We start from the raw sequence: 21,714 nt of genomic DNA, 5'->3' as shown, positions 1-21,714 counted from the left end.
ATCCAAAATTACATGAATTGATCACAAAATTCAAATGGAAATGACGTACTCTTTGCACAAAAAGTGACATAAGTGTGTTTTCTCAATTTCAGTAACTTAAAACTGATCTTTTTTAATTTTAATTTATTTCTTGAGATTGTCCTAATTTCTTTCTATCCTATTTTAACCAGTTAATTAAAGTTCATATGATGGGATGGTCCCAGTCAGGGTACAGTAGCTACATAATGTTTCCTTTCTATGTGGTTATATTAGTTATATATTTAGTAATATTGCTTCATTCTGTATCCATTCGTGACAAAGACATGTTCATGTTTTTGCTTCATGTCTAATTTGTCTAAAGTGCCTGTAAAGCAAGTTATGCACAAAGTCAGATTTTTGATTTTTTTGAACTGATGTGGTGTTTTGCTCTGTTCATCCTCTTTCCAGCCTCTTTGCCAAGATATACTGTAGGAAAGAATAAATATTACAATTAACAATAGCAATAGAATTAGAATAGAATTATTAACAATAGAATATCTCATTGCATCTTCCCTGTGCTGGGCCAAAAAAAGTCTTGATCAGTATTTCTTATCATGTTGATGTGTTTTGAATGTTTAGTTTGGATGATGTGAATTATGTCTTTCAAGGATCACAGGATTTAGTTGTAATGATGTCTACATGTGTTAATTTTTGTTTTAGACAATCCCTCAATCAAACAACGTTAGTGTGGAGAATTTAAACATGAAATTTATTTTTTAAAAGTCAGTATTTTGAACAGTCACATTTCATAAGAGCTGATATTAGCAGCTTTCTCCTTCACAGGAACAAGTAGGTTACTGGTAGTGATAGTAAAGAGGCAGTTTGAGCATGATATTGTCTGGAAGGGATTATTTGGTGCTTCTGGTTTTATGGAATGAAATGTGAGATTATTATATAGTTTTCACAAGCAGGCCAAAAAAAACTTTTTATTAAAGTTGAATAGGTCACAATTTAACTATTGTTGGTAAACTGAGACTTCATTTGCTCTATCTAGTGTAATATGTACACTTCTGGCAGTCTGAAGTGTACTCTATAAAACATCTAACCTACTTATGCTATTTATGCATCTTGGTTGTACATTCATCAATATAACGAGCCTCTGATACCGCTGTGTGTTTTTGCGTTTGTTGACTCGACGGGTGGAAGAAGCAAATCAACATTGTTTATGGGGTATTTTTACATATTTCTCAAGAACCACTCATCCAAACGACTTCACACATCAACATTGCACTTCCTTGATTCCCAGCAATACACCTGCCAGGTACAAAGTAGATCGAATGAAGAGTTCTCAAGTTATAGGCTGGATGAGAATTACTTTGATCAAAATATATAATAAAGTTATATGTAAAATGGATGTTGTTGTAATGCTGCTGACTAAAGCTCAGAGAACTATTATTACAAGTAGGAAACAGATCAAAATGCTCACAGCTGAAAGGAACAGAGTGCAGCTCACATTTGAGTTTCAGATGTAGTCAAATTATAGTTTGTTCCTGCATGTAAACCTGCATACTTCTGCTTTTCACATGTTTTCATATTGTCACGTCACAGTAGAAGGAGCCATCCCTGGACCTCAGCCTGATATAGAGAGCTCAGGTGGGGAGCATTCTCAATTTCACTAACTTGAAACTGATCTTTTTTAATCTTTATTTATTTCTTGGGATTGTCCTAATTTCTTTCTATCCTATTTTAACCACTTCATTAAAGTTCATATGATGGGATGGTCCCAGTTAGGTTACAGTAGCTACATAATGTTTCCTTTCTATGTAGTTATATTAGTTATATATATTTAGTAATATTGCTTCATTCTGTATCCATTCATGACAATGAAACATGTTCATGTTTCTGCTTCATGTCTAATTTGTCTAACCACCAGATCTACTAAGTGAGTGACTGCAAATACATCCTCCTAATATATAACATTCAGTTGTAATTCTAATGTTTACAATGTCTCCTTCTACCATCAGCTGTGCTTTACCATGTACTATACCTTCACCTCAGCCTCCCTTTACCCTTTAGTAATTTCACCACCAAAAACAAAAGAAAAGAAAACATGTCTAACTTCACCAACTACACACAAATTAATTATAAGAGAAAAACATTACTACATGATGAACAGATCAGAACTATACTAAATTATTGCCATATGCACTAACATGTTGTATTCACATCTGCCTTTTAGGGTGTATATATATACTTATTTGTTTATGAAACATGTAATGTGTAATTTTGTTTGAAAAGAAAATGTTTTCTAAGCAGTATGAAACTCAAACCTCTCCCACCACAATCAACCTCTGTCCAAATATTATTCACTATTTAAGCCCTACATTTATGCAACTAATTTGCAATAACTATTTTCATTCACTTGTAACATTCAGTGCCAATGCATGAAGTAGTGTGATGTTCATATAGTGCAAAGAAAAGAAACTGATCTTTTTTAATCTTAATTTATTTTGTGGAATTTTCCCAATTTATTTTTGTCCCTTTTTAACCAGTTAATTGAAGTTCAGATTATGGGATGGTCCCAGTGAGGATATAGTACATAATGTTTCTGCTCATTATATTTAATTATATTGCTTTATTCTGTATTGATTCAAATGTAAAAATTGCGGGGGAAAAAACCTACATTGTGCTTTTTTATTTGGCGTGAATCACATCCCCTGTCCTGTACCTCTTACACCTCTGCTGATATTGCGACAAAGCTGCAGACAGTTTAGATGGAAATGGATGCTTTAATAAAACAAAACAAAGAACCTACAAAATCCCTGTTTGTAATGTGTGTATAAACATGTTATTCTGCATAGTAGTAGTATATACTCCTTTATTACATGTGTGTAAATTTCTTTGTCTTTTGTTATTCCAGGTCAAGGTCTAACACCTGTACGAGGTAAGTGACTGCAAAAAAATTCTCCTAATATATAACATTCAGTTGTAATTCTGATGTTTACAATGTCTACTTCTACCATCAGCTGTGCTTTACCATGTACTATACCTTCACATCAGCCTCCCTTTACCTCAAGCTCACTTTTCACTGTCTGATCTATTCATGTTTGTAGCAGCACCAAAGTCAACATGTTATCCAAAATTACATGAAATGATCAGAAAATTCAAATGGAAATGACGTACTCTTTGCACAAAAAGTGACATAAGTGTGTTTTCTCAATTTCAGTAACTTAAAACTGATCTTTTTTAATTTTAATTTATTTCTTGGGATTGTCCTAATTTCTTTCTGTCCTATTTTAACCACTTAATTAAAGTTCATATGATGGGATGGTCCCAGTGAGGGTACAGTAGCTACATAATGTTTCCTTTCTATGTAGTTATATTAGTTATATATTTAGCAATATTGCTTCATTCTGTATCCATTCATGACAGTGAAACATGTTCATGTTTTTGCTTCATGTCTAATTTGTCTAAAGTGCCTGTAAAGCAAGTTATGCACAAAGTCAGATTTTTGATTTTTTTGAACTGATGTGGTGTTTTGCTCTGTTCAGCCTCTTTCCAGCCTCTTTGTCAAGATATACTGTAGGAAAGAATAAACATTACAATTAACAATAGCAATAGAATTAGAATAGAATTATTAACAATAGAATATCTCATTGCATCTTCCCTGTGCTGGGCCAAAAAAAGTCTTGATCAGTATTTCTTATCATGTTGGTGTGTTTTGAATGTTTAGTTTGGATGATGTGAATTATGTCTTTCAAGGATCACAGGATTTAGTTGTAATGATATCTACATGTGTTAATTTTTGTTTTAGACAATCCCTCAATCAAACAAAGTTAGTGTGGAGAATTTAAACATGAAATTTATTTTTTAAAAGTCAATATTTTGAACCGTCACATTTCATAAGAGCTGATATTAGCAGCTTTCTCCTTCACAGGAACAAGTAGGTTACTGGTAGTGATATTAAGGAGGCAGTTTGAGCATGATATTGTCTGGAAGGGATTATTTGGTGCTTCTGGTTTTATGGAATGAAATGTGAGATTATTATATAGTTTTCACAAGCAGGCCAAAAAAAACTTTTCATTAAAGTTGAATAGGTCACAATTTAACCATTGTTGGTAAACTGAGACTTCATTTGCTCTATCTAGTGTAATATGTACACTTCTGGCAGTCTGAAGTGTACTCTATAAAACATCTAACCTACTTATGATATTTATGCATCTTGGTTGTACATTCATCAATATAACAAGCCTCTGATACCGCTGTGTGTTTTTCCGTTCGTTGACTCGACGGGTGGAAGAAGCAAATCAACATTGTTTATGGGGTATTTTTACATATTTCTCAAGAACCACTCATCCAAACGACTTCACACATCAACATTGCACTTCCTTGATTCCCAGCAATACACCTGCCAGGTACGAAGTAGATCGAATGAAGAGTTCTCAAGTTATAGGCTGGATGAGAATTACTTTGATCAAAATATATAATAAAGTTATGTGTAAAATGGATGTTGTTGTAATGCTGCTGACTAAAGCTCAGAGGACTATTATTATAAGTAGGAAACAGATCAAAATGCTCACAGCTGAAAGGAACAGAGTGCAGCTCACATTTTAGTTTCCGATGTAGTCAAATTATAGTTTGTTCCTGCATGTAAACCTGCATACTTCTGCTTTTCACATGTTTTCATATTGTCACTTCACAACAGAAGAAGACATCCCTGGACGTCTGCCTGGTATAGAGAGCCAAGATGGGGTAGAAGTCAGACCTCAAGACAAAGAAATCCTGAGCAGTCATCTTACAACTGTCTTCCTCCCAATCATCTACATCATTGTGTTTGTTGTGGGGCTGCCCACCAACGCCATGGCAATATGGGTATTCCTCTTCAGGACCAAGAAAAAGCACCCGTCGTCAATCTACATGGCAAACCTGGCTCTGGCTGACTTGCTCTTTGTCATCTGGGTCCCCCTGAAGATATCATACCACTTCAACGGCAACAACTGGATCTACGGAGAAGGGCTGTGCAAAGTGCTGGTGGCGTTTTTCTACAGCAACATGTACTGCTCCATCGCCTTTATCACCTGCATAAGTATCCAGCGTTACTGGGCGGTGGTCCACCCACTGTCTGAGCAGCAGAGGGACAACCGCATACCCGTTGCCGTCTCCATCAGCGTCTGGGTGGTGGTCTGGCTTATCACCATCCCTCTCTACCTGCATGACCAACAGGTCAGAATAACAAACTTCAATCCAAAAATCCTTACGTGCCATGATGTCACCAGGGAAAGTCAGGTGGGAATATCAGCTGGCTACTTCCTGACAATGGGAACTCTGGGATTTGTTGTCCCCACTATTGTGTGCATCATATCCTACATCCTCATGCTCAAAGCTCTCAGGAACAGCATGACAGATGTTGCCATCACCAAGAAGCGACGGAAGGCTGTGTTCTTGATCATCACAGTGTTGATTATGTTTTTAGTGTGCTTCACCCCCAGTAACATCATGCTGCTGGTACACTATATCCTCCTGTTGAGCGGGGTCGACAACCACCTGTACGGATTTTACATCACCACCCTGTGCCTGGCTAGTCTCAACAGCTGCATCGACCCTTTTGTTTACTACTTTATCTCCAAGGACTTCAGGGATCATGTGAAGAACACGTTCCTCTGCAGGAGTGAGAGAACAGTGAAGAGGATGAAGGTGTCCTACAGGGCTCCGAAAAACTCACAAGAGCAACACACCACGCCTAAGTCAGGAAACACACAGAGCGCTGAATGCTAGTGGATTAATCATTATTAAGCTGTTTTATTCCTGATCATTATCTCCCTTCAGATATCGTTTTTCAGTAACACTTAATTTACAGGTCTCTTCATTTGTATAGTAAAATAAAATAAAGTGTTACCTTTTTTTCTTATTCTACTGTGACTTCTTCCACCTCAGGTTTGGTTCAGTACATGTAATGAAATTTAGGAGTCATCTTTGACCTCCTGTTTCAGAGCTTTGAGCTGTCTAAATTACTGCTTATATTGTATTAATACATTTAATTATTTTTATATCTTTTATGACACACTTGTTTTATGCACTTTGCTTGATGCAGTTTGCTTGATTTCAGCAGGGTATGAATGATTGCCTTTATGCAGTTTTAATCTTTTATTCCATGTTGTAATTTGATGAATTTTCTGTCATTATTTGATGTGTCAGAATTGAGACCCAAACCTAAAATGGGCAAAATTTAGCAGGTTTTATGATGTAATGGATAAAAGTTTGTCTGTGTTTTTTAAAGTAATAATTTTTGCTTGTATATCTACATTTTAGTTTGTCAATAAAAGTCATTGTCTAACTAGCAGTTTCCTGACTCTGTGGACGGGTCGACATGGGAAAGGTCAATCCAGGTAATTCTCATTTTCAAAACAATCCTGATATTTTAATCTTTGCTCACAATCCAGGGTTGTGTTCATCCAAAATTCCCCTCAAAGACAAAATTTCATCCCAATTATTTATTCTGTGTGTAGAAGATTTTTCATACCTCCCAGGGCCTGGCATAATGTCAGAAATGTCTCTTTCTTTGTCCAACTGTAAAAATATCAAGTAATTTGTTGCCATTTTGTGAAAACACACATCATCCACCCTTCTTTATTTTTTCTTCTTTTCTTTTGAAATGGCATTTTAACACCGTAATTCTTCACTTCAGTTAATGATTGTCACTCAGCTCTTGTTCACTCCTCCTCTGTTACACTGCTGCACAGAATACCACGGGAGGTGAAGGTAAACTTTTACTGAACTTTATTTATCACTGTTCTCAGTTTACACACAACATGTTAGCATATGCAACCAATAATACAATTGATTTCTCCCAAAAAAACTCTTCTTCTCCTCTTCTTTTTAACCCTCTCCACAATTTCCCTACTATGGCAAGTAACCTAGGTCACAAAAAACATGCCCCTCAATATTATTTCCCATTTACTGCCTTACAGCACGTTGAAGAACTTTACTTTAACTGTTACTGTAGATTTCGCAAAGCATGTAATAAGGTATAAGGACACTGCAGTTTTCAACATATTAAACATGCAGTTGGAGTTTGTGCTTCCTGTTTGGGTCTTGACAAAAGTAAGAAAATAAAACTTTCTCCAAAGTAAAAATAGTCTTTACAAATTGAACAAGTTTTTACATATTTTATACTTTTATAAGCTTGTCTTGTGTTTAGACTCAACCCAAAGTCACATCTCCAGCTTGTCCAGAATGCAGCTGTTCAGATTATTAGAGAAGTAGAAAGACGTGGTCACATCACTCAGTTGCATATTTACCTTAGTTACTAGATTGCTTCAGAGCTGTTTTTTAAGATTTAACTGATCATCTTACGTGATAACCTTATCACGTAAGATGATCGGTTTTGAAGTCAACAGGAAATTAGAAGGATTGACATGAACTTGACCTTCGTTGTAACGTCACGTATCAGTAGTTGCACAACAAGATCCATCTTTGGTTAAAGCATGTCTCAGGTTAAAAAAATGAATATATCCCTGCACTACCTTCTGACCTTTGTATCCAGGCAGGCACGTGGCATGTTTGCAACAAGGTGGTTGACTAAAAACATACAACTAACTGCATCATTGTTTTATGTCCCAGAGAACCACACGTTAGAGGACGTGTCAGAAGTGTCATCGCTCTGCAGGAGAAAGATGTTGACGGTTTGGATCGCACTGCTGGGGCTATTCGAGGCCGTGCTGCCAGAGTTTTCCACCCAGTCTCTTCTGAAATGGATAATTATGAACCTGGAGTCTACACAGAGAAGCTACTGGAGGCCACCAAGCTCCTCACTAACACAGGTACCACACAAACATTATGTTATGAAACCAATAACAGTAATGTGTTTGTTTCTGCCAATAGACTGTGCACTTATATACAAGTGATTATTCAGTTGTTGTTGTTGTTAATTGAAACTCACTTTAGTCCTCACTGTTAGTAGTCAGTTACACAATAGTGTGTCGAGTAGTATGTCGTACATTTTGCTGTTTACGGTAAAAATCTGTAAGTATGCCACTTGCGAAAAGTTCAAATTAACAGTAATACACAAGTTACTGTTAATTTACACTGCTTGTAACAGTATTTTGCTGTAAAAGTAGAAAATAACAGTTTTATGCTCTATTTATAAAGGCACCTAAAAACTGAATTTCAGCATGACACTGATTTCCGTTCCTGCAGTATAATGGTGAGTATAATGGCATACCCTGGGGTCGTGCGGTGTACGGGGCACAGGAAATTGCTCTTAAAAACAGCATCTTTTTCATTTTATAGTTCTTTACATAGGTCTAGAATGGCAAATTCTGGGGTTGTGCAGTGTATGGAACACAGAATCTTGCCTTTTTAACAATTAGTTTTCTACAAAATCTTAATCTACAAATTAGGCTCTCTCAGATAGCATGCATTTCCTGGGGTCAAGCGGTGTACGGGGCACAGGAAATTGCCTTAAAAACCACTACTTTTGCTTAGTTTTTAGCTTAAAACCAGCAATTCCCGGGGTTGTGCGGTGTACGGAAGCGACATAGGCTCCAGGGTTAGCCTCACTCATGCAACAGCCCACAATGCACCACACACAACGAATCTTGGCCCCCAAACAATCGGTCTCCTTCAAATTTTCTCACAACCCCCAAATTCTCCATCCCCTAGTCCAGCTTAGGCAGCTAGGCCACGGATGCACCGGGACCTAGGACAACCCTACGGAGCAGAGAAGCTGAAGAAACTCTGGAGGACGAGTCAACCACAGCCCGGAAGGATCCAATCTCTTAGACTTCCAAAATACCTTAGAAACCTTTAACTTACCTTTAGACCTACCTACTCTCGCTCTAAGGCCTCAGCCCAAAATTTCCCTATACAATTAGCCTCAGAATTGCTTGATTAACTATGTACCCAAACCCAACTTAACATTCACCTCCCTCCTACCTTAATATTTAACCCTAATATTTACCTTAATAATTTAAGTTAGTCTGGGACCTACCTTGGCCTATAGTAATACCTACCTTACTTACCTGCAATACTTTAATAGCTACCCTATTTGCCGTTATCCTAATGCTTACCTCAATATTTACCATGGTAGAAGTACCTATCTAAAAAATACATACTTACCTTAAGTACTTACTGTAGGAAAAATTAGCACCTCAACAACTAATACCTATCTTCATAATACCTACCTTAAATACCGACTGATCTTAGCAATCTTAGCAACTCCTTATACTAACCCAGACCTATTTACCAGAAAAAAAACAAAAAAATAAATACTGTCAGTTACAAGATCGATCCGAAACCGGAATCCAAATAGCTTAAACACTTGATATAAAACTAGATCAACTAATTATGAAGTGACCAAAACCTACCCAGATCTTAAACCATTGATAACTAAGATTCTTACCAGGGAGATTCTAAGTCAGACCTTTTAGAAAATCTCGATAGGAAGAAAATAGTAAAGACACCAATTAAATGTTAGCGGATAGGAGTCGTGGGCTGCTGATGAACGTGCGTCGGCCAGTGCATTATTAGATATATATTTTCAATGTCCTTCCCCCCAGTACTACTTAGCAAATGCAGGGTTGCCATTGATTTATTGAAAAACAGGCTCTCGGGGCACCCGTCAAGGCCCCTGTGCAGGGTCCCCAGCCGTGGCCCCTTCGAGCCTTTCGCTATAAAATATTGCTAGAATCTTAAAGAAATGTATAAATCTGCACAAACAAATTAAAAACATTGAATAAATACTTTAAAATTAACTCATTTAATTCTGCAGCTGCTGTGAGGGTCGGAGGCAAAGTTGCCATTGTGTGTATATTGAAAAAAATACAGGCAACAACATTGACACCTGTTTGGTGTGCAGGTACTTTTAAGAGCATGATACATATTTTCTGCTTGTGTATTCTCAGGACAAGGCTTGCTGAGGCTCATTGCACAGGATCATAGCCATCGTTGGAATTCTGAAAGGAAGTGGGTGGCTTTCAATCTGTCCTATGAACTTGAGGCTTTTTTTAGCATGCAGATTCACCTATTTCCATGGCCAAGGATAGTTCAATAATTATTTGTCAGAGGTTGGAGACTCAAGTCGCATGACTTGACGCGAGTTGCAATTTTGAGGACTCGCAACTTGGTTGACTAACACTTATAAGACTCCACTTGACTTTGACTTGAGGCAGATGACTCGAAAAGACTTGACAGTTTTTATTTAGCTGAATCGCCTATTTGCATTATTGTGGATATTGAGCATGAACAGCTAATGTTTTGAGACATGAAAGGATGGCTTCTAGTGAAGTGTGTGCAACCCAGGCATTGAAGACAGTGTCTAGCAAGACCTAGAAAACAATGCAAGACAGGATTGAGCTCAAAGCTTGTTGAAAGCATTTTCCCATACCTGCGCTGATTTTCTCTCAAGCTTAATATTACCAGACCGTTTCTGATTCAGACAAGACAGCTTATGAATTGACAGCTTTTCATGGCAGAGCTTCACTGTTCTGTACACAGTCCCTCACTAGTTCAAAGTCAATGTTACTCAACCACAGCAGAATGGTCTCCTTCTCTTTAATCAACTGTGTGACAAATGCAATCCTTCAAGATCAGGCAAACAAGATGGTATTTTTCCTTGATGATGCTTGATGTTTGAACAATTTCAGTGTTCTAAATTAATGGATGTATTAGTCTACACAATCCACAGCAGAAAAAAGTAATCATCAGATAGAATACTATGTTTCGTTGTGCAAGTGCCAAATGCGGGTAGATTTTCCATTTGGTGAGTAAATATACCAAAGTAGTCATGTGTTGCAGACAGACACTCAGGCCGTAGTATAACTGGCAGTTTCTTTTATCTGCACACTTTACAACCACAACAAAGCAGTATGTGTTGCTTACAGTCCATCAGCATATTTTTGCTGCTGTTAAAACCCACTAGTTTCGTGCTAACTACTGCAACTGGAGGAAGTTCCTCTTCTTCTACTATTTCTGCTTCAAAACTCTCACCTTACTCAAAGGCACAACCTGGTGGCAGAATGGCAGAAGTCATACAACATATCCACACACATTAATACTGCATAAAATACAAAATTATGAACCCTAGATCCTGGAAAACATGTTAGATCAGATTATTTATTTTTGTTCAACTAGTTAATTAATGTGAAGTTAATTTATAAAGTTAATCAATCTGCATGATGTTCTTTAGTTTTATGTTGACATTCCAAATTAGTAGTTGATTTTATCCCCCCCCGCCCCCAAAAAAAACCCAACAACAACAATAAACAAGGTATGAACTGAACCACAAATAGTTGTATTTATGAATCCTTACCATAGCCATCCCTAGTTGTAGAGACTAACTAACATGTGCAGTTCTCTCATGACATGGCTTGCCATTGTAACCTTTTCATGTTTTAAGTGCTTCTTTCATGGTGACTGACTTGTGACTTAATTGACTTTTCTTGCTTGACGTTTAGCATTGACTTGACTTGGCTTACTTGAGTCTAAGTGATTTGTGAGTGAGAGTCACAGTGATTTAAGACTTGCTTGAGCCTTTAAGGTTAAGACTTGAGACTTGCTTGTGACTTGCACATGTGTAACTTACTCCCACTTCTGATATTTGTGAACATGTACTACTTTCTCCCAAAGCCACAAACCAGAGACTTAAGACTCAAATTTGTGATGCCATCCGGAATAAAGTGTGGAGCTGCTTCATATACAATGAATGTGAAACTAATTTTGTAGTAATTTTTTAATACCCAAATAAGCTTTACTCTATAGTAAACTTTCATATCTGAAACATAAAATGTACCTGTATACTAGGCTTGGGCAATGTCTACAGAATTACTTTGTAAAGCAAGCAGTAAAAGGTAATTTTATGATTACTGTATGAAAACAAGAGTCTTCATTTAAATTAGGTAATTTTAAGGTAGTTCTGCAATCTTTTTCATTTTTTGTGCAGATTTATACATTTGTTTAACATTCTAGCAATGTTTTATAATGAGATTTTCTTTTTATTTTATAATGGTTGTACTGTAAAAATGCAGACAATGTCCAAAGTAAGTATCCGTATTTTTAAAATAAATCTCTGTAGAATAACTAAAGGTTTTTTACTGTTAAGTGTTACGGTAAGAGTTTGACAACTTTTGCTGCCAGACTTTTTACCGTTTTTTACGATTTTTTTTTTTTTTTTACAGTGTGTGTTTTGTCTCTTTTCTGGCAAATGAATTACACTCAAAATATGAGGTGAGAGAGAAAGTCTGTAACCAGAACTTCACAGAAGCTACAACAAGAACAAAATACAACCAGATGATCTGACAAACAAAAGATCCACAAGGTTTAACATCTGCCATCAATAGAGGACAGAGAGTTAGTGTGTGTGTCCATGTCCTTACATACGTTTTTTTTTTCCACAATTACAATATTTCACATTTTCTGTGTAATTTTTATTAAAGAAGACGAGCATGTTTAGTTGATCAGATTATTGTGATCATATGTGTTTTTAAATATCACAGTTATTGTCAATGCTGGTATGTCACGACACCCGCTAAATAAAATATTCATACAGCCTTAAAACATCCTCTTCTCCTCCTTGTTTATGTGACTCTTATGGTTCTGCGATGGTGATACAAATTGTGGATGTTGTACAGTCTGTTTACACATGGCTGTGTTGCCAAATATGACGATAACAGCATCATAAAATTGTCAGACAACACCACAGTGATCGGACTAATCTAACCATATGGTGCCATGATAACAACCTCTCTGTAAATGTCACTGTATCGCGTCCTGTAGATTGTGTTTATAATGTGTAGACATGAATGTGTACATAGTCTGTGTGTGTCTGTAGTGTTTGGGATGTTGTGTCCTTTGTGTTAAAGGTAGAGAGAGCCAGAACCTGAACCAGAGCCTGAACTTAAACTCCACACGGTGCGTTCAAGAAACACCTGAAAACTCAGCTCTTCTGTGAAAACTTCAACATTTGAGCCCCTTTAAACCTTTTAGCACCTTGTTGATTGTTGCACTTTTCTCTTGTTGTTTATGTTATTTATTATGCACTTCACTACTTGTAGTTGTTTCTTAGTTAAAGAATTGAATTAATTAACAAAAAACAACAAAAAAACTGAAAAAAAATTACAGCACAGCTCTTTCTGAGTCTCTGTCCTCAAAAGTCAATAACTTTATTGTTACTATGAAAGCACAACAAAATTGCAATTTCATCAACGTCAGATGGTTCGTTTGTATTTAAGACTTTACAAATATTTACTTCACACATTTTAAAAAAGAATAAATAAGGCAGAAATATAAAGATATCAGCGATAAAGTGCAGAATCTGAGCAATATAAGTACAAAATATAAGCAATATAAAGTAACAAATGGTGCAGCAAACAGATATGAGTGATGGTGCGTTGGGGTGTTGCACGTGATCAATGGCTTAAAGTGACATGTAAGTAAATAAACATGACACGTGCCCAATGATGGCAGCATATCAGTCAGTTAAAATAATGTACAGTAGATAAATATTGATAATTAACACTCAATTGTCTCGTCTCACTTGTAGGTCTCTTTAGATAAAAGTGTCTGTCAAAAATCCAGAATCTGTAAATTTGTGGATTTTGTCCTCCATCACTTCCATTGTAAGTGCATTATGAAGGGATCTTCTAATGGTCAGTTAATAGTTGAGTATTAACGTATACATGGAGTACTAATTGAATTCTGCACAGATTAAATAGATTTTTAATGTGTTATGACAGACTTGTTGTAGTTCAGTCTGCTCAGGTTTCCTTCAGTCCACATCAGTTGTGGCTCCATCTAGTGGTCACTACAGAAAACATCATTATCCAGAGTTGATCTAATATTCTTCAGGATATGTTCATTATGATGGTGTGAGCTGTGTTTTCTTTGAGTCTCTGTCAGATTTGCTGCTCAGAATAAAGTCAAACAGACATTTAATGAACAAAGTTCAGCAACAGACTCAGAAAGCAGCTGATGATCCAGTGAAGACACCAATCATGATCAAGAACATGAAACATGATCATAAAAGCTGTTTGATTCAAAAACACGTGAAGAAAATCTAATCAAACATTTCATGACTTGACTCAGAAACACAAACATCAGAAAGTTGGATTCACGTCCAACACAGCAGAATATTTCTACGTTCTGTAACATCGTCTGAACAAACGCATTCAAATGAGAAAATAAATCACGTTTGATAAACTTTAAATGACCTGACTTCTTTAGATGCTACAGAAGAATTTCTTAGTTTTAGTTCCAAGTTTTAAGGCTGCTTAATAACTTTGTTTCTCACATACATGGCAAAGAAATCTGAACCAGGTTTATCTCATCCTCTACTGCAACTACTGAAACCAGATCTCTTGTTCTTGTTTCCTGGTTACTGAAGTCTTTGATCTGATAAATGAAGCTGATAAGCAGAAAAGTGGTTTAATTTCATAACAGATATTGATAAAAAGAAAAAGCTGCTGTTATATTATCCATAAAAAGTAATTAAAGCTGTCAAATAAATGTAGTGGAGTAGAAAGTACAATATTTCCCTCTGAAATGTAGTGGAGTGGAAGTATAAAGTAGCATCACATGGAAATACTCAAGTAAAGTACAAGTACCTCAAAACTGTACTTAAGTACAGTAGTTGAGTGAATGTGCTCGGTTATTTTCCACTGCTGGTTGTTTGGTTTGATTGACAGGTTCGATCGGGAAGCAGGACTCATTTACACTCATGAAACTTGACAGATTTGACAGACAAGTGACTCACAGACCACACGTGGAAATTTACTGTAAGATGACACTTTGAGTTTCACTATGACGAAACTTTTAGTTTCACTATCAATGAAATGTGTTATTATTATTATTATTATTACACACCAGGAAAGGTATGAGAAAACAATAAGAATCCCTTAAAACGCCTTTAATTACACATGAAAACAAACTAAAACCATTTATCTGTAAAGATGAATTTGAAAAGCCCTTCAAATTAAGTAGATTTTAAGGAATACATGACGTCCCCTTAACTTTCATTAATTTGCCGCTAATATCAACATTGAATAATGATTCATCTGTTCTGTTTTCTGCATAGCAACACCAGTTTATTTCAAAGGAGTAAAAACCCTAAAAATGTACAAAATAACATACACGTAACTCTTAATCTGTCCTTTAAAAGGACCTTAAATTTTCAATTCAAGAACAAATTCAGGCACTTAAACTAAAAATGTTGATGAATAGATTAATGGATCGTGAAATATTAAAGTATTTGTAATAGATTATATGCACAGATTAAGAGGTAAAATGTTTAGCCCATTTTATGGGTTTTTACCCCTTATAACACCTTAATCTGTGCATATAATCTGTTAAAATACCATAATATATTACAATCCTTTAATTTATGCATTAATTATCCCCTTAAAATCCCATTAAAATGCCTTAATTTCATAACTATTAATGGGTAAATTAATGGAATGTCATAAATTAAGGTAATTTTAATGGATTACATGCACAGATTAAGGGATAAAAACCCCTTAAAATGTACAAAATAACATTACACGTCCCCCATAATTTTTCATTTTAGGGGCAAATTCAGGTGTTCACAACAAACATGAGGATAATTAATGGATTCTAACTCATTAAGACGTTTTTAAAGGGTTATATGCATATATTAAGGGGTAAAAATGCCTTTCAGCCTATTTTAAGGGCTAAAACACCTTAATCTGTGTATATGCACCATTAAAATACCATAATATTTTACAATTCTTTAATTTATCCTTTTATTATCCCCTTAAAATCCCCTAATTCCTTAATTTCATAATATTAATGGATAAATTAATGGATTTTTAAGGTTAAAAGAAAAATGATTAAGGGATTCAGTTTCATCACCAAAGAATCCTCTGACATTAATTTATTTTTTATTATCGATTAAAATGTCAATTACTTTAGTCAAAAAATGTCAGAAAGTAAATTAAAATGTATACAATTTCATACAAAAGCATGAAAATAAAATCATAAAACAAAAGAAAATAGTCGAGGTTTCAGTTCACATTGATAGGAATGAGAGAGAAACTGTAAATAAAATATTTGCGATATTATTGTTTTTATTATTTTTTGTTGTTTGTTTTTGTGAGCTAAAGAAATAGACGTTATTATTATTATTATTATTTTAAAGCAGGAAGAAGGAGAATTATTTCTGTGCTGCATGTTAGAGATAGTTAGTCCCAATATGACAACATTATTATAAAGAAATGTTTGATATTAGATTGTTTTATTCTGACAAAACCTTGTTTGGATGTTCAGTATAGACAAACTTACTCAGACAGCAACACAGAGGCTTTTTTTTTTACACTTAATTGTTTATATTTTCAGACAATATGTTTCACTGAAATTAACATCTGAACAGACAAGGACATCTAAAGATTTAAGTTTGAACATTTTTCCGTAAATGAATAGTTTATTAGTTATAGTTTAATAACATACACACACATAAATAAAGCTTTGCATTTAAACTTTGAATACAACATTCAACTTCACAGCAGGAGTCGGTTGCAGCAGCTGTTCATTAGTTCAAACTTTGCCTCGTTGTAAAGTAAGTGTTTAATTAAAAAAGTAGAAAAGTTACGTGTCACCAAATTAAACCTGTAGAACCACTTAAACGAGTTGTTATGCGGAAGTTACTAGCTAAGACATTTCTTAAAGGAGACATACTCAGCTTTTTGAAATATTATGTTATTTATATCCTGTTCTGATGTCGGATGTTAAACATCAAAGTTCCAAAACTTGAGGTCCAAAACGTATGTGGAAATGCTGCCTGCAAGTCAAAAGTCAGGGCTTCAACCTCTACTAAGTTGCCTCTACTTCCTCCTTGAGATGACATCAGATTGTTCACGCATGCACATAAACGTCCGTCCATTCTGTAATTTTTGTTGCTAAGGTGGTTGCTAAGGTGGTTGCTAAGATGTTGTCCACTCTCATATTTCAGATCTGATTCAGCTCCAACATGTACGGATGGATTTGAGAAGTTGACATTTGGAGTAAAGAAGGAGAAAAAGAAGTGAAATCCTGCTACTATAGTTTGTTTACGTAGCCTCCGGAGCCGGAGGAAGCTTCCTGAAGCTGACCAATCAGAACAGAGTGGTCTCATCAGGAGGCGGGGCCTTAAAGAGACAGGAGCTGTTTCAGACAGAGGCTGAACTGAGGGGCTGCATAAAGGACCAGTAGAAGATAAATAAGAATATAAAGAGAACAGAATATAAATATACACCTGGAAATGTGCAGAATACGTGTCCTTTAAGTTTTGATGGTGCAACTGGATTTAGTAAATCACCAGTTTGAAACTAGTTATTAGTTCCTAACAACATAAAGACTTTACTCACAAACATCATGATGGATTTATGATCAGCTGGTGCAGCATGTCGACAATATTTCCTTGATGAAACCTTGAAACAGGTTTCTCAGTTCTGTGAGTGGAAAAATCCACAGAGATCAGCTGTTTGCGGCGTCTGGTCGCTTATCTCCTCTCATGCATCCACATTCCTGCTGATAATTATAGTTTTCACACACTCACATGCAGTCATGCACAACACACAGTCTAACTGATTGAAGGAGCCCGTTGTCTGACGTTTTCAGTCAGCAGTGACGTGGCTGAGAGACCCACGGCCCCGCCGTCTTTCCCCGCCTCAGCGAACGGGAACACCTCTCTGGTCAGGCGTGTCAGGAGGCAGGGCATTTCTTTCTTCCCGTCGAGCTGCCGACCTTTGGCCTGGAAGGTGTAGGCCACCCTGTTGGAGAGACGGGTCATCAGGCGAGTCAGCTCCAGGTTGCGGTTTCCTTCGTCCTCTAATAAGGTGCAGAAAGTCTGCAGGAAGACGGATCCCAGAGGGCTCATGAAGGCACCGTAACCTGAGGAGGGGAGAAGATTTAAACATTTAAATCAGACAAAACATTTTCATATATGAGATGAAATTATTGAAAGGCTGAAATTAACAATTAATTATCAGCCCAACAGTCCAAAACTCAAATATATTCAGTTTACTCTCATCTAAGATGTGGAAAAGCAGCAAATTCTCCTCTTTGATAGCCACTTTTTACTCAAGCTTACGACCCACATTCTACAAATACCTCCCTTGTTACACCATTACCAATAATAATGACTTTAGTTTTACTTAAATTGTTCCTACACCTCCATGTTTTTTGCACTAACTCAGCATTGGGGTTTACCTGATGTAGTGGCGTACATCACGGCGGTATCTACAGGAACGGAGAGATACTGTGCGAAGCTGTTCTCTCTGGTATCAGAGACCGAATCCACCTCCACACCATCATCCAGATCGTGTCCTCGACACGCCTGCAGACACAGCAACACGACAAGGTCTTCAGTAACAGACATCCTAAGTCATAAAACCTATTATTTTGATAATAATCAAAGCCTGATATATCTTATTCCTCCGTTGTTGTTCCAGAAACTATTAAAAACACGTCAGTGAGTCACACCGCTGCACTGGGTGACATGTTCCTTCATCATGAAGAGTTTGGTCACGTTAGTTTGTTTAGAAACGGCTCCAAAGACTCAGAACAGCGATCGCAGAGAGTAGTTCTGTGTAAGGCAAACGCCACTGAGCATGTGCAGGAAAGCAGTTCCGTTTAGTAGTACTTTGAACTGAAGATATGTAGCACAACAAGCTAACGGAGCTGTAAACAGAACCACGTCCCTGCACATGCTCAGTAGTGTCTGCCTTACACAGAACTACTCACTGGAGACTCAAAACATGATGCTGTTATTACTTTTTAGAGCTTTTTTCTAAATAAGGGAGGTCTACAGCTCAGAGGAATAGGAGATATCAGGCTTTGATGCTCACACAGTCAATAAGAAAAATATAGAAAAACACCAGAAATATCTTTTAAATGCTGTGATATATGTACAGTATTTTTTTTTTTTAATTTTTACATCCCTTAAAATCAACAGGGCTCATCACAAAGCTTTGGCGACCCCTAGTTGGGGTCAGGACTCCCTGGTCAAAAGTCACTTCCTGTTTTGACTAGAAGTGTTGCCATATACGACACAGGTATTATAAAGCTGAGGATACCTTTCTGTGTATTAATAATGCAAAAATTATGCCAACCAGCCTGGCCTCCTGTACTAACAATAAAATGATGATCTTGATATAAACATCTTCATCAGTTTTTCGTGTGTTTGTTGGCTCCTGCTGCTGCTGCTGCTGCTTCTTACCTGTATGAGGAACAGTTTGGCCTTTTTCTCCATATGTTCATTATCAAAATATCTGAAAATCTGAGACAGCCAGACGGGTTTCCCATCAGCTCCGAACACGCAGCCTTCGTCCCCGTGAGACGAAAACACGGCCAGAAAACAATCCTTCACCGGCCGCCTGCTCTCTGCAACACACAACAACACACACTCAGTCAGCTACACACCTGACTGTCTGTACTAGTCAAATAGAGATAATAAACAGGATGGTATGAGTTTAAACATAGTATTACATAACCATTAATATCTGCAGCTTAGAGAACATTGTGTATCAACTGCACTCTTTGTTTTACCGCTTAGTTAACAGAATGAAGAAGTTAAACGCCTTCATCAGAGCTTGATTACGAGGCCAATAATCAGGTACAGTTTGTGCTTGTTCTACATTTTTATCTGTTAGTGATAAGCAGCAATAAAACTCGACATGAACTTTCTGTTTGTTGAAGATCTTCAGTCATCCAGGTCATGTTTATCCAAGGCGGGATTTCCGTGCTGGTTCTAAATACACAGAGTTGTTTTATGCTCTGATAGAATATGAAGTTGAAGAATCAGCTGATACAAAAATGAAGGTTTTATGTGGACTATTGATTTGAATGCAAACAGGAACTTCCTCTATTACTCCACTAAAGTCAGAGACGAGATAATATGGAAATTATGGCCCACTGACAACCAGCCAGGGCACTGAGGTCATGTCCACCACTTTCATATAGACTGAAATATCTTAACAACTGTCAGATGGATCGCCATGAAATTTTGTACAAACATTCATGTTCTCCAGAGCATGAAGCCTGCTGACTTTGGTGATCCTCTGACTTTTTCCTCGAGCATTTCTGTGGTTCAGATTTGGATCAATTGTCATGAAATTTACAACAGATATTCAAGATCCCAGAAGAAACAGTCTAACCACAGCCGAAGCTTTCAGTTAGTCTGTTTCCATCCACCTGTCTTTATTTGCAAATTAACTTCAGGTTTTCATGGTTCCCAGAGGATGAATCCTAATACATTTAGTGATTCTCTCACTTTTCATCTGTTTGTCCAATATTAATGACTAATTCCCATCAGCCTCAGCTGCACTTTGTGTTTAGTGCTAATTAAGCAGCACAGTGAACATCAACATGCTCATTATCTTTGCGAGCATGTTAGCATGCTGATGTTAGCATTTAGCTTCACACAGCCGCTAGCATGGCTGTCTGGATTTTAGCTTTATGAGGAGAGTTTTTAATTCTAAATTAAATTAAAAATTTAGATTCATTATTTTTCAACCTGAATTCTACTTGAAGCTTTTAGACCTTTGTTTTTGGCAAATAAAACAGCAACACTTTATTATACAGGTGATTCATTTCCTGTAATTTCATTGGAAGTTTCCTGTGAAATCTGGTACCTTTAAGCTCCTTTAATTTTATTCTAATTTCCTATAAATTTTTAATCAATTTTAAATTTTTTAATGTAAACGTTTAGGACATATTACAGAAAGGATGGTGCACTTTGGTACAAATTACAAGAAGAAATATAAATAAAAGTTGGTTTAGTTGGTAAATACCTACTTTTATATTAAATTAGACTCTTAACGATTCTTTAACTGACAGAAAATACTCAGTTTTCATTTGTTTAAGGGACACTTACTGACTAAACCATCTCAACACTTGTTTTTTTAGTCTTTCTTATAATTTGTAACAAATTCTGTAAACTATCCCAAGAATTAACAGTTAAATACCTGCAGATTGCTCTGAAAATTTCAAGGAAATGTGTAATAAAGGATTTCCAGATAACTTTCATTAAAAGTCCAGCTCCTGATGAATAAATCTAGCGGGAAACACAACGATCAATCAAAATATTCTTTTAAATTGACTTGTTTTTTATGTTTTTGGCGGCAGGGAGGAGGTGATTGGAGGATCTTGAACTCAGTGACCTCAATATTTGGTTGATATCACACAAATCTGTAAAATCATCTTCCAGATTTGATGTTTTGTGTTTTTATTTGGTAAAGTGGGACTTTTTTTAGGGGCCCCAAACAGATTAAAATACACATTTAGAGTCTGAATAATGTGTGTCTTACCTTCCTGAAACAGCTCGTAGATTTCCTCACTCCCGAGGTCACTGTGGAGGTCAACCTTGAAGCCCAGTTTGCTGAGGGTGCGGTGGAGTTTCTTGGCGTCCCTCTCAGCCCCGGGCCTCCTGCCCAGCGTCACCCCGTGATCAAACTGAGCCACAGACACCACCACCGCCCGGTTACGCTCCCCCCTGCCGTCCATCCGTCCTCTCAACTGCAGCATCGTCCCTCAAAACACCTCAGAGAAGGAAATGAAGGTGCTGCTGCTTTCACCTGTCTGACACACCTGTGCTGCAGCTTCACCTGCACCTGTTGGACTGACTGTCTCTGTTATATCTGCCTCTATTAGACTTTGTGTCTGTAGTATACCTCTCCCAGCAATGTACAGCTTTAACCACACCTGTTAAGAGGAGGAGCGATCACATGTGTCACACAGCATTACGTAACTTTGTCTTCTTCATGTGCCAGG

General features: G+C 36.7%; 2 protein-coding genes across 2 annotated transcripts; one reads left to right on the top strand and one right to left on the bottom strand.

Moving 5' to 3' along the window:
- Window positions 1-3,928: 3,928 nt before the first annotated feature.
- Window positions 3,929-6,292, top strand: LOC137170674 (proteinase-activated receptor 2-like). The gene has a single exon (XM_067574197.1). It carries the CDS (start codon window positions 4,636-4,638, stop codon window positions 5,731-5,733), a length of 1,098 nt encoding a protein of 365 aa, XP_067430298.1. The 5' UTR covers window positions 3,929-4,635; the 3' UTR covers window positions 5,734-6,292.
- An 8,533-nt stretch (window positions 6,293-14,825) lies between these two features.
- Window positions 14,826-21,613, bottom strand: LOC137171115 (caspase-3-like). Its single transcript, XM_067574876.1, has 4 exons — window positions 21,252-21,613; window positions 19,163-19,326; window positions 18,154-18,280; window positions 14,826-17,835 (listed from the first exon to the last, which is right to left on the bottom strand). Exons 1-4 carry the CDS (start codon window positions 21,466-21,468, stop codon window positions 17,525-17,527), a joined length of 819 nt encoding a protein of 272 aa, XP_067430977.1. The 5' UTR covers window positions 21,469-21,613; the 3' UTR covers window positions 14,826-17,524.
- Window positions 21,614-21,714: the final 101 nt, after the last annotated feature.

This window comes from Thunnus thynnus, chromosome 19 (genome assembly GCF_963924715.1).
Source record: "Thunnus thynnus chromosome 19, fThuThy2.1, whole genome shotgun sequence".
Lineage (NCBI taxonomy): Eukaryota > Metazoa > Chordata > Actinopteri > Scombriformes > Scombridae > Thunnus > Thunnus thynnus.
Note: the sequence above shows the minus strand (reverse complement) of the source record. Positions and strands in the feature narration are given on the sequence as shown.

Bases quoted from the DNA above. Each gene is read 5' to 3' on its own strand.
- LOC137170674 (XM_067574197.1), top strand. From the start codon at position 4,636: ATGTTTTCATATTGTCACTTCACAACAGAAGAAGACATCCCTGGACGT.
- LOC137171115 (XM_067574876.1), bottom strand. From the start codon at position 21,468: ATGCTGCAGTTGAGAGGACGGATGGACGGCAGGGGGGAGCGTAACCGG. The intron at 19,327-21,251 runs GTAAGACACACA...TGTGTGTTGCAG, and splicing joins CTACGAGCTGTTTCAGGAAG to AGAGCAGGCGGCCGGTGAAG. The intron at 18,281-19,162 runs GTAAGAAGCAGC...CTGTGTCTGCAG, and splicing joins CCAAACTGTTCCTCATACAG to GCGTGTCGAGGACACGATCT.